Source organism: Seriola aureovittata, chromosome 20, assembly GCF_021018895.1.
Source record: "Seriola aureovittata isolate HTS-2021-v1 ecotype China chromosome 20, ASM2101889v1, whole genome shotgun sequence".
In the NCBI taxonomy this organism is placed as follows: domain Eukaryota; kingdom Metazoa; phylum Chordata; class Actinopteri; order Carangiformes; family Carangidae; genus Seriola; species Seriola aureovittata.
In genome coordinates, this window is record NC_079383.1 from 1638703 (window position 1) to 1652596 (window position 13894).

The 13894-nt window shown below is 40.7% G+C and overlaps 1 protein-coding gene and 1 long non-coding RNA gene across 2 annotated transcripts in view; one reads left to right on the forward strand and one right to left on the reverse strand.

Annotated features, from left to right (window-relative positions):
• Nucleotides 1-442: 442 nt before the first annotated feature.
• Nucleotides 443-7857, reverse strand: LOC130161039 (uncharacterized). The gene is made up of 3 exons (XR_008826092.1): nucleotides 7352-7857; nucleotides 6777-6865; nucleotides 443-512 (listed from the first exon to the last, which is right to left on the reverse strand). It is a non-coding gene; the product is annotated as an uncharacterized LOC130161039 (long non-coding RNA).
• Nucleotides 6797-13894, forward strand: part of tgfbr1b (transforming growth factor, beta receptor 1 b) — a 75098-nt gene continuing 68000 nt past the window's right edge. The window contains exon 1 of the mRNA XM_056363964.1: nucleotides 6797-6896. Coding sequence (XP_056219939.1) covers nucleotides 6833-6896 — 64 coding nt within the window. The 5' untranslated portion in view covers nucleotides 6797-6832. The remainder of the gene's footprint in view (nucleotides 6897-13894) is intronic.

Consider the following 13894-nt stretch of genomic DNA (forward strand, 5'->3'; position numbering starts at 1 on the left):
AATGAGTAATAATAATCTAATGATCTTATCAATAATAGTATAAAAGTCATTTTTATTCCCCAGCGACAGTCAGAACTGGATTTTGTTTTTCAGGTTTTGTTCTGTCCCATTCTCGTGGAGAACGCAATATCTCTGTAATGCCTTCAGGGAATTTCTTCAGGCTGACTCGATTAGGGTGGCTCAGCTGCTGTCACCCTCTGATCCTGAACACCATCCAGACTACCCTGTAGCTGATCTTGGAGCAGCAGCGGTCCTCAGAGGTGTGGTGTGCAGGCCCAGCGGACCACCACCCCACCCCGTCCACATGAGAGAGCCCTGATCCTGCAGAACCACTGTTCCACACATAACTTCAGGCTGAGGCATTTCTCCCGCTCTGCTGCTTCCAGCTCTTCCTCTGCCTGCAGGACTCTGTGGAACACACCGAACACCACAGGAAGTGACAGCGTGGAAGTCCAGGACTCGAGGGTCCTCCAGGGTATCCTTGGTGTCAAAGAAGAGTCCATCAGGAGGAGCTGGAGAGCAGACAGGTAATGAGTCCTAATAACTTACAGAGAAGATTCCTGCATGTCTTAATATCACTTAATTAATCGTGTCAATTATTTTCAACTCAATCATTATTATTCTTTTACACAGTAGTACATCCGGGATTAAGAATGACTCACAGCCAGTTGTGATCCTCGACTAAAGTAAAACGATATAAAAACACATTTTAAATTTAAAATCCTGCTTTCAAAACAGAAGAGCTGCACAGAACTACAGACATATTATCAGAGAAATCCACTTAAAGCATCAAAGTTAAAGTAGTGGTTTTGCAGAGCAGTTTCCCCTGTGACTGATGTAGTAGTAATAATAATAATACTAATAATTCACCTTTATTTAGATAGCACCTTTCAAAACACAGTTACATAGTGATTTACAAAACAGGATAAAATTGAATTTGATAAAAATAAATAAACAGATTTAAAAATACATTAAAGGAGGAGATCAGAGAGAAAAACCTCCACTAGGAGCTTCAGTAAAGATAAAACCTATAAAGTGATTAAATGAATTGATAAAATAAGAAGCAGGAGAATGGGGAATCGCACCTATAAAAATATATCTTTAAGAGATATTTAAAGAGATGTATTATATATTATTATATATGACCTTATTAGACTTTATATTAATGCATCAGTCTATAAGGAAGAAGAAGAATTCAAAGAAGAATTCAAATGTTTTCATGTCTCTGTAGCAGCCATATTGTTTTCTGGTTGTCTGTCTGTCCCTTTCTCATGGACACGATATCTCAGTAACACCTCGATGGAGTTTCTTCAAGTTTAGCACCAAAATTCACTTGGACTCAAGAACGAACTGATTAGATTTTGATGGTAAAAGGTCAAAGGTCAAGGTCCTGGTGACCTCACAAAACACGGTCTCTGGCTTGTGAACACAATATCTCCCTAACACCTCGAGGGAATTATTTCAAATTTTGCACAAACTGAAGGATGAACTGATTCGATTTTGGATAAACAGGGACGTGACCTGGAGCTAGTCTGAGTGGAGGAGGCAGACAACCATGAGGAGGTGATTCTAGTTTCATATAAAAGTTTCATCTACAAATTAACCAGAGGCGACATTTCAAATTAATAAAAGGTGTAATGATTCACTCAGGTACAAATGCATCACAGCTGTACTTAAGTACTTATCTTTCTACCTGTGGCAAACCTGTATCACAGCTGATTGAATAAACAGAAGAAGTAGAAATGACAAGACGTGATAAAGCTGAAGTCAACAGCTGATATCTGTTTAACGATGCTCTGTTTCCTCGTTGATGTAAAAGATAAAGTTTACAAAACAAACTACAATAATCCACAGTGTGAATATAAATGTTCATGCTCTTCTGTTTAATTGACTAAACAGGTGTAAGCTGGAAACAGCAGCTCTCTCTCTTTAGCATATTTCCCTCAGCCCTGCTCACTGTTAAACACCTTTTATATCACAGTGTCTGAGGGCCATGCATAATGTAAATGGATATATCCTCCACTGTTGGCAGGCTGATTACCCTTCACTGCTGTATCATTAGCTGAAAGAGGTATTTGGAATAAAATGCTGTATTTAATTTTTGAGGAAAATGACCTGTGGAGAGAATCAAGGTGCTTTTAGCCCCCCCCCCCCCTGTGGTCCATCCACGTACTCTTAGTACGCGTCTTCAGAATCAGCACCGTTTCCTCAGCCGGCAATCTTCAAAGGTTGTAAAAGCTCCCGCCTCGCAGGCGCGTTTTCTACTTGAGAAGAAGAAGATGGAAGATGATTCCATATATCAGGTGCTCTTCAAAGCCCAGTAACTTTGAAGCAGCACAGAAGGAACATGATCTGATAGGCGAGGGCCTCGCCAGGGAAGTAATGCTGCGCCATAAAAAGGTGTTAAACGCTCCGCCTGGAGGCTACTTTGGTCCTGGACCTTTTTTATTTTGCTGCCTGATACAGGATCACACAACACTGTCAGTCTGGATTAAATAGTGCAGGAGCTACTGTAACAAGACCACAAATACGTTCCTGTAAGCAGCTTATAAAAATAACACGAATCACTGTGAGGGCAGAAGCTGGGAGGTTCATCAGCTGATGGTGGTAATAAAGGAGAAGCTGAGGAATCATCCTCTGAAGATAAAAATGTAATTTAAGGAATTATGTTTTTGTGTTTTTACACTGGTGCTCAGCTTCAGTATCATATTATTTAACCCAGAGATTCAGAACAGAGAAAAGTCTGATATTAGACAAATAAATAATTCATATGTTTAATGTTAGCTTGAGCATAAGTGATCCTTAAATGTGTTTAAAATCAGGTATGTTTGCATGAATATCTTCTGTTCACTGTGATGTAGCCTGACTCTTTGGAGCCATTAAGTCGACGGTGTAACTTTCTCATTGTGATAGATAAATGTCCAAATTTATAAGATGACACAGTTTCCAAGTGGCTGGATGAAGTTTGATGTTATAAAACTACATTTATCTTAATAATCAGTTGTGGATGTCAGATTTTAGTGTCATCACTGCAGAACAGACAGGTCCATCTGTCTAAACTGATTTCTATACAGTGATATCCAAGTGGTGCTGATGTGCTGGACAAACACACCTTGGTTTTGTTAAAAGTATAGACCCTCTTCTTTTCTGTAGAAGACATAAATAAATCCCTGCTGTGCGGCTGTAGCTTGCCCCCATCTTTTATATTGTACTTCCTCCAAATCATTGCAATAATGTTTGTTAATGAGTGAAACTACAACATGAACATCACAGCACAGTAATTGTAAGGTATGTGGGCTGTAATATAATGTGTCCTCTTTTTAAGAAAGAGGTTAAGACCATAGTTTTTAAGAGGGATTTAAAAGAGGCTAAAGATGTATTATATATCATTATATATGACTTTGTTAGTCATATATTAACACCATTATTATTAACACCCTTTTTTAGATAGATAGATAGATAGATAGATAGAAAAACATTTGTTTCTCTGTAGTTTTACATCTCCTCTCTCAGGCTTCTCTCTGCAGCTCTAGTAACAACAGGTCGGTGAGCCAATCAGAAGAGAGGAGGCTCTGAGCCTCTCTTCTGATTGGCTGACTGATCTGTGTGATCCAATAGAAATAAAGCAGATTTCAGGTAAAAACACAGAGAAACCAAATCCTGCAAGGTTTGAATGGTGGGTCCAGGTGGGCGGGGCTTGGTGACTGCTTTGTTGTGACATCACAAAGTTCCAGAAGTCCTGACGGCTGGTTTTAAGGCTCAGTTTCTGAATACAGGCTGTGTGCATTTCTCTGTGGACTGAGGCTTTGATACTTTCACAGTATTAATATAGAAGCTAGACCTGATCTATAATCACACTACACATGGACAGAGACCTTTACACTGGAGGAGCTTTGTGTACCAGTAGCAAATCAGTAAGCAGCCTATTTAATACAGTGAAACGACACTAAGTCATGGGGTGTATGAAGTGTTACCCAAGTTTCTGACGCCGGTGGAAACTTGAGACAAGGAAGAAAGTGTCATTTGTTCCTCACAGTGTTGAGGAAGAGGTGGTGTCAGAGTCTTTTGTGGGTTTGAGTCTAAAATAAAAGCAGAGCAGTGATATGACTGGCAGAGCTCCATCCACATCACCAGATATCAGGGTGGAGTCCCACAGTGACCCTGGACGGGGCACAGGCCGTTCCCTTTGGTTAAAAGTGACAGCTACAGCTCCTGTGTGTGTGTGTGTGTGTGTATGTGTGTGTGTGTGTGTGTGTTTGTGTGTGTGTGTGTGTGTGTGTGTGTGTGTGTGTGTGTGTGATGGTGATTAGACTTTCACGGTGGGAAATGAAATTGACAGGAAGTGCTATTAATAAAAAATATTTTAAAAATTCAAATAATTAGATGTTTTTTGTTTGTTTGTGGTCAACTGTTTCTGACGTTGGTGGAGTGTGTGCTGGAGAGTCTGGTCCGCTTAATAACACCTGTGGTATCTTTGCATTCTTATTATTCTATGCTTTGTTGTTAACGTGCAACATCTGTTACTATGTACATAGCACATAAATATATGTTAACAACAATAAACTTAACTCAGCACATGCTGTAATTATCATTATATTTCTACAGTGATGTTTCAGTTTCCTGCATCAGTTCAGCCCAATCACAGACTGCAGCTGTGAACACTCCCACACTGGTTTCAGTGTTCAGCTGTGGTGGCCTCCCCTCGCTCAGAGACCATACCTCATTTCTGCATGTCTACCACATTTAGACCGGGATCATTACTCATTTATCTTCTCTTCAATCTCAGTGACACACAACACCATACGCTGCACTGCAGAGCCACGACCACTTGTTTACACTCCTCCATAAAGAAGCGGAGTAATTAATAATCAATATATGTATATATATTTGTGTGATGAAACGCTGCAGATGTGTTTTAATACATTCACATTGGACACACTGGACTGACACACACTTGACCAGGAGAAGGCTGGGTCTCAGAAAGTGGAGTTGAGTTATTAAAGTGCTAGAGGAGGCAGCAGAGTCTCCTGAGTGAGACTTGCCAAAGGGAAGTGAATGAGGACGTATTGAAATGGAGCTTTAGTCCTCTGTGCTCTCTCCTGTCCTAAAAAGACCTTTGACCTTCCCACCACAGACAGAACCACACAGAGGGGGATGAAAATGTATTTATTGAAGGCGTATTTACCTTCCCCACTGAATCTCTAATCGATCCAATTGATTTTGTCCTGAAAAACAATAATAACATTGTCTTCCTCTGTTCTTCCTTGCACCTATTTTTTATTTTTGCAACATCACTCTCTGCTCATAGCAATGTCGTCACTGACCTTTACACCACTTACTATTGGTTGCATGTAATTTTGTGATTAAAAATCTGAGCTTTTTTTCTGCTGCTCGACACATTGTAAGTCACTCTGGATGAATGCACCTAAATGCCAAAATTGTAAATGCAAAAGAGACAGGTACAAGCAATCGAACCTGAGCAGCATTTGATTACTGCCAAGAGCAGGTGGTGCCTTTGTGTGTGTGTGTGTGTGTGTGTGTGTGTGTGTGTGTGTGTGTGCGTGTGTGTGTGTGTGTGTGTGTGTGTGTCTGTCTGTCTGTGTGTGTGTGTTTAACAGAGAATATGATGTTTAGAACTTTAAATAGGATCCTACATATTTTCTATATTGTCTATATGTTCAATTCTGAGGAGCATAATTCTTATTCTCCATCCTGCAGGGATAACTACTATAAATATGCATGAAGGTGTACCAGCCTGTGTGTGACTAATGAGAGTGTGTGTGTGTGTGTGTGTGTGTGTATGTGTGTGTGTGTGTGTGTGTGTGTGTGTGTGTGTGTGTGTGTGTGCGGGGCCATGCAGGGCTCGGTTGGACATCAAATAATGGGCCATCATCAATCTCTGTCACACTCTCCAGGGACTAAAGGGAGTGTGTGTGTGTGTGTGTGTGTGAGAGAGAGAGAGAGAGAGAGGCCAGGTCAAGTGTGCCTGCATGTGTGTGTGTCTACTCAATAGATGATGACAAAGGCAGGGCTATAGGGCTTTAGAACAATGTGTGAGGGGGTGTGTTTGTGTGTAAGCTGCCATGGTTGTGATACCTCCCTCAGTCAGAGCCCCTGTGACGAGCTCTTTTCTGTCTGACAGAACCACATGAGTGTCATGATCCTCTCTGTCTTCCTCTGGCACAAAAACAGATTTTCCCCTTCACGTAGATGTACGTTTCTGTGCTGTTTTCTTTTTAAAGCCAGGGTATGTGAGAGATAGAGAAATCAAACGTATCTCATCAGTTTAACCTTTGACTATAGTGGAAGTTTCCTACATTTTCACGGCTGAAATACAGTAAAGGTAGAAATAGGAATAATTATTAGTTTTGTCTATTAGGTGGTTGCTAAAAGATTATACTGTAACTTGTTATTCATCAAAACATTACTATAGAAATACTATAATGTGTATATATATATATATATATATAAATATATATATGGTTAACTGTGGTTGTTTATTATTTATTATTGACTATTATTATTACCAATGAGCTGCTGGATCCATCTATCTTATCTACAATATAATATAATATGATGTAATATAATATAATACAATACATTTATACTTTGTCATTATAGTGAATGCCAACAGTGTTTGTTTACAGCAGTGATAGTGTTGCTCCAGTGGGGCGGGGTGTGGCCGGCTCTCTCCGCCAATCAGCTTCGTTCTAACCCCCCCACAACAAACGCTGGAAAGGCGGGACTAGCGGAGCCGTTAACCAATCAGCATTTACCTTCCTCAGCGCAGGGAGAAGTTAGCAGTCGGCTGCCAGTCTGGTCCGTAGCCACGATGGATGCAATACCATGCTTTCTGCTCGTCCTCCTGTTCGGGACAAGGATACAAGAAAATACCGGTAAGTGGCCTTAAATGGACCATATGGAGTTGTGTTCTGTGTCAGTCGCGTGTTTCTCGGAAGTTACTTTCCCGGGTCCGGCCAGTTCCGTCAGAAAAAGCTCTTTGTTCAAGAAGCCTGAAGAAGCAGAGTGTGTCTAACTAAGATGGCGCAGGGTCCGCGGCCAGCCTGCTGCTGCCTGTCTGAGGAATGTTTATTGTCTGGGAAAAATAGGAGTAGGGAGCTGAAAGTCACACTGTGCTTGAAAGGGCCCACGGCTACCGGCCGGGATGAAAGCTAGCCTCTCTTCGGCCAGGTTTTTTTTTTTTTGTGGTCACCGCTTTTGGATTCCGCTATGCCAACAAAAGAGCTCCGGAGTCCGTCCGGAGGAACAGTCCTCAGTTTCGCAAACACAAAGTTGGCAGCATCCCTGAGTGGATGTTTGCTTTTCGTCAAATGGCTGGTTGTTCATTTACCTGGTGGTCGGAGCGTGTCTCATCGTTGTTTCTCTTCTTTTCTTTTAAATAATTGAAGCACATAGTTTATCAGCACAAGTTGGTGTCACCTCAGGGCTGAACGTCCCCGTGTTATTCCAGGTTACCGTTACCTGAATGTTTCACCTCACGTTGATGCCTCAGTTACAGTCTGAGATGCGATTAAAACGACGTTGGTCGTCGGTTGTTTTTAGTTAGGGCTCTTTCTGAATAACGGTAAAGTCGGCAACCAAATTTAGAGCTATTTTTTTGTCGAGTCTGGTCGTTCACTTTTATTTCTATCTTGTCTAAACTGTTAGGAGCGTTGCCTGTTACTTTAACTTCTGTTTGACAGATTCGCATCTCCTCCGTTAGCTTGCTAGCTTTTAGCCGCTGTCCGTTAGCAGCGTTTAACTGTGACAGACTTCTACCATTTTTCCTGTTTGTATCAAGCTGTGCCTTAAGTGTGTGGGAAATTACAGCTTTTCCTGCAGTGGGTGATGACATTATGTTAAAAAAAAAAAATACATGCAGCATAGATTGATTTTTTTTTTTTTTTTTTTTTTTGCCCTTACATTTAAATAGCTTACTGTCAAAACACAAGAAACAGGTAAACCAAACTCCATTCAAAGTATGCCAGTTTAAGTTTTCTGATGCATTCAGGGTGCACAGTGTCTAAACTGCTCATTATTACATCAAAGTCATGAGTTAAGAAACAGCTTTGCAGTGATAGTTGTAGTTAACTACATTTAATTATAGCTGAAGAAGACTGCAGTAATTTCCTTTATGCCAAAGTCTCTTAAAGACACTGAGAGGATTCTGAGTCATGATTTGTAAATCAGCTCCTCATGCATTCATGCTTGGTGGTGAGGCTTTTTTATTTTAAATTTGCAGAGGAACTGTGGTCACTTCCTTTGTGTAGACAACCATCATGTGATTTGCAAAAAGGAAGAAGATTTTCTCATATGTACAAATAGCTGATAGTGTGTGTGTGTGTGTGTTTTTTCCCCTCAATTGACTCGCAGATTCACGCGTTTCCTTTGTGTGACATTCCTTTGTGTGTGGAGGCAGAGAGAGAGAGAAAGAGAGAGAGTGCCTTATCACGAGTGGAGGAGCATGCATTTCAAACAGCATACGTAAAAATCTCATCACAGCCTCCCCATATGCAAGAAGCACGGTTGTGTCCTCACATACCCCGCTGCTGCTGCTGCCTCGGATGCAGGCTGGTTATCAAATTGATATGTTGGCTCAGGGACACACAAGAAGGGAGGGAATTCCGCTTTCTTTGTCCAGCAATGGGATTGTCATGGCATGGGTCCATGGTCGGCGCTGCATCATTTACATCAGAAAGGAATCTAACAGTCCAGATGCAGATAGTCAGACCCACAGATTAGAGAAAAGAAACCGGTGCACGTTTCAGATGTAATGTGAACGACAAGATTTAATATCATGTTCCCAAGAGGTGTAGATATAATTTAACCAGAACGCACCTTCATTCATACAGTACCTTGTAAATGTTACGCTGCTTTTGGGTGTTCAGCACCACACCCCTGCAGCTCACACAGTGTAGTGTAGTACACGCACCAAAGCATCCGCACACATGTGAGCCCTGGCAGCCAGCTAAATTAGGTGGTGTCACTGTTACTTTCCTCATCCTCCGTCCTAATAGGCTCCGTCCTCACACTCTTTTCATTTGTTTCTGTCTCTCCCTCCCTCAGCCCTCCCACCCTCCACTTCCATTTGTCCGCTTTGAGTCTTGTGCTCCTTCCCTTGCCCCCTTTTAGGCATAGTTAGTAAGGGGGGGGGCATTTAGCTGGAGTGGCTGGTATAAATGATGAGTGTTGTGTCAGCGTTCAGCGACCTGTCAAGGGAGACTCCGAATCAGTCCTGACTGTCGCTGACAACAAAGGATGAGGGGGATTGGTTCAGGATGTTATCTCAGCTGTTCTTGCTTGAGGTTGCTGTTGGTAATGAAATGTCTTGAGATTTAGATACGAATATCGCACAGTATGTCCCACTATTATACAGTGTGCAGATACTGCAAAGCATACACTCTGTGCTAAGGAAGATGTTACAACAGTTTGAATGCAAGAAATTTTTTTTTTTATGGATTTATTACTTTTTTTTACTTGGATTGAGAGCTGTTCAGTGCATTAGTATTCCACTCATGATCCAGTTTTTGGAGTATCCTGGTTTATATATTGCGAATGTCAATATTATGTCCTTGTTTCAGAAATCCCGATGAACCCTTACTCCATCTTTGAGAAAGCTGACTAACTAGAGAGTAGTTGTGTATCAATGATTCCAGCTTCTCTAATGTGACGACATGCAGCTTTTTATTTTTCTTAAAGGATAATAAACTATCTTTGGGCTGTTCCGATAAAACAAGACATTTGAAGACTTAATGTAGGAGTATGGAAGATTGTGATCAGCATTTTCAGTTATTCTATGATTGTTTTTACATGTGTGAACATTTTTCTTTTGCACTTGTAAAACGTGAATTGCCAGGAGGTTTCTATGTATCTGCTGCAAGCGAGGGGCTCTTGAAGCCTGAGTACATAAAGTACATTTGTGCACAGTAATGAGCAGGGGGCATGGCTGTCGATCTTACATATGAGGTGTCTCAGGAAAATACACTTTTATTGAACATAATAGAAGTATAAACAGTTCAAACTGTTATTGATATTTATTGAAAAGCTGTCATTCATTCTTCCAATTATTTATTCTTAATTGTCCCCTTTTCCAGAATTAACTTGCATCACCACACTTGTATTATCAAACACTAAACTGTTTAATTACTTAAATGTAATTGACATTTTCAATGATAAAATGACTTAAATTTATGACATTTGTTCGAGGGAATTGTATCCAAATAATACATAATGCTAAAATCAATAGGTGCATCTAGAATAACTGCTATCTATGTATCAAGATTGGTCTTCTAAATGTTGTTTATGTCTCAGATATGTTTCCTTGCATTTTTGTATCTTAGTTGTAACGCTACTGTGTGATTCTCACATGAAGTTGCAGGACTGTTCTGCTGCATTGCTTGTCTCATTGTTGGCATCTTCCCGGTGCTTGTTGTTATAATCGCTTTGCTGTCTAACAGATAAGTGAAAAGTTTCTTGTTTGTTTGCTTTACTCACAGGTGTGTGAATTGACCTGGATAGGAAGCGTCCGCACTGCAAACTAATGTAATGTTAGTTTCTAAAGAAATAAAACTGAGCCCTCTCTCCTCTCATAGGGGAAACATTGGTGATTAAAATAGATATTTTCAGCCTTGCTGTTCTAGAAACCGGACAAATGTGGAATGTAAAACACCTTATTCATGCTGGCGACATTTCTCTGCACAGAAAGGTTAGAACAAGTTCAAAATGTGTGGAGGAGGTCACTGCCACTCATTAAAACTATGAAATGGGAAAATTGAATGCTACAGGGATGATGCTGTTCACTGAAAAAAATTTCAAACCCATTTTTATTTTAATTTTTAATTTATCCTTTAATTTAACCAAGAAGATCCCACTGAGATACAAGGTACAAGCTGGGACAGATTATGGCACAAAAACAACAGAGACAAAACATACGGGGTTAGAAATTATCTTCTGATCTTCGATTATTTGTAAGGACACAGTTACAACTGCACACTGCAGTTTTTTACTTTAAAACATGGTGGCATGGTAATAATGAATAATAGTGTCATCTGCATAGAGATGAACCAGTGTTCGAATTAGACAAGACCATTTATATAAATAGAAAAATAAAATTCGTCCCCAAATAGAACCTTGAGGAACAATTATTATTATTATTATTATTATTATTGCAGATGTGTAATTTTCTGGTGACCCACACTGAGTTCTTCCAGTTATAGTTTGAAAACAGGTTCAGAACATCTGGGAAGATGAATAAAAAGTGACGTTAAAATCATGAATATAAACGGCGTCTTTAATACACTCGTTAATACACTCCTAAAGACTTGGTACTCTGGCCTTGACTCCTCTCTCGCGCTCTGATCCTCTCTTCCACCGGCACCTTTCACTTGTGGCTGAGAACTAGGCCTGACACATTAACTGTATCTCGTCAGTAACACGAATTAACTTTTTTCCCATATTAGAAGAACTCATGATAGCTGCAAAATCAGGTCGCCGCCTCTTTCTGCAAGCAGAAAATGCATTTTGTATTCTTCTTCTTTGGCAATTTCGGATGGCTCTGCCTGATGCACTGATTACGATACAGCACCACTACATTGCCTTATTGGCACACAGCCGCAATTGCAGTTACAAACGTCAAATCCGACTACCAAGAAAACAAGCAGGCCTACTAGAATCTTGAGAGATGAATCCATACACTATTAAAAGTGATCTATAGTTCAAGTGTATTTGAAGCCAGAGTTTTCATCCCTTTTAGAAAAGCAGCAACAAACCAGGGGAGAATATTTTTCAGTAAGGCAGTAGTAGGATTTTTCACGATGGACTCAGTGGGAGTTACACTGTCGATATTTTTGCGTTAACTTTATCTGCACCATCCCGTTACCCCCACAACCCCCCCCATGTGCCAGGGGCCATGTTTTGTGTCTGTTGAGCATTTCTATGAAATGCTTGTGGAGCGTTGTTTTTCTGGGTGCTGTGTGCTGCTGCTGTCAGTACTAGCAGTGGAGGAATGCCAGGCATGCGGGTGACCCTGGACGCCCGTTGTCCCGGCCCAAGGAACCACAACTAATTTGAGAGGTTGTAGCCATGCCAGTGGCCATTGGATTCAAAGGCACCAATGCGTTAATGAATGGCCCCCCACTCTGCTCTCCTTCATGTGGAGGCCAGGGAATCACAAGCTCTACTGCTGATTCTGTGTTTGTGAGAGGAGGGTGTTTGTCCACGACAGATAGGAATAAGAATTACAGTGACTTGCAAATCCATGCAGTTAATCTCTATAAACTGCTTTCTCCTCATCAGCTTTTGTTCTGTTTTACGTACAAATGTTACGGATTCATCCAGACCACTAGTTTGTAGCACGTCCTTTTTCTTGGTACTATTTGTACGCATGATGGGACTTTCCTATATGCACTGAATGCAACATTACTCCGCTGAATGTACAAACCAAGACACCTCCACCACCGTTTGCTTCTTCCAAAGAAATGCAGTGATTTTATTGCCATTATGTAGTTATGTGTGATACCTCTCGGCAACAATTTCAGTTAAGTGGCTGTTTGTTTTTTTTAAGCTGGCTTTAATGAGAACCACTCTGTATTTCTGTGAAGGCCATGAAATATTTGTTGCGACTTTGTTTTACTATGTCACTTTGCCCTTTGAGAAACGGTGCGTTTATAAAAGTATTCAGATTTTTGCAGTCACTATATTGCTGAGATGTGACATTAACAAACACTGTTACCTGAATCGGTGTAAAACAGGGGCCCCCCAACACTTTTTACTCTGAGTCATTTTGACAAAGTAAAATGATCTGAGAGCTCCTCATATCTTACATTACTGGTTACGTTTATTGTACATGCATACATACATATCGTATGGAAACACTCAAACTGATCATTTAACAAGTCATCAAATATCAATATCCATCCATGGCAACATAATTAATGTCTGTTGGAAAAGTTGAGTTTATATGTGTTCTGTCCTCAGAAGAGCTGCGATCACTGCATGTGGCCTAAGGCAGAGGTTTTCTAAGTGGGAGTCGGCCACGTAAATGAGCTTAAATGTGTGAGATGTGGTTAAAGAGATGCAGGCGTTTTGGGGAATTTTTACTGTTTTTCCCAGAGTCAGAAACTAATAAAAGCCTTAGAACAGAGTTTCTTCATGTATTTGGTTTAGTCTCGAGTTTTGTCAAAAAGCAGTATTAGGCTATCTTGGCACAATTGTTGAGCATCTATGGGTTTGAGGGGAGGCTCACAGTCTCAGACGTTGAACTATATTCTCTGAACCTTTGGGTGAGCTACTGGTAGCTTGTGGGTCACATGTTTTTTGAGAGATATCCTGCTAACACTGCCCTGTGCTCTAAGCTGATTTCTTGTCTATGCTCATGGTGTTTCTGATGAGGAAAGAGGAAGACTCACCGTGACAGTCGTGCAGCAGGTTCAAAGCCTTTACTTGTGGAGGTGCATCCCTCTATCCAAAGTAATTCCATGTCTAAGTCTGACTTCCACAGCTGATCTGCAGGATATTTGCGATTCGCAGTGTGTAATCTCCCTCAAACTGCACCATCAGTTTAAATGCTCCGATTAAAAAAGATCTCTTGAGGCTATAGTGTAATATCTCACTAATACACTTACGGTATGCCAGCCTCAGTAATACAGAGCACGGGGCCCAAATTGATTGCTGACCAACCCAGTTAAGATGATGCTATTACCAGGCTATTGCACTGCATGTAAATGCATCCTACAGTTTCCTGCTGAACTGATTTCTCCCGTATTAAATTACCGGCAGAGGCAGTTGTATAGGAGACAGCTCTCCTAGAAGAATAATCAGTTTATTGTGCTTTTATTTATAACCTTTGTGATTTGGCTGCTGGTGTTGAGACATTTCTTTGTTGATGACTCATTAG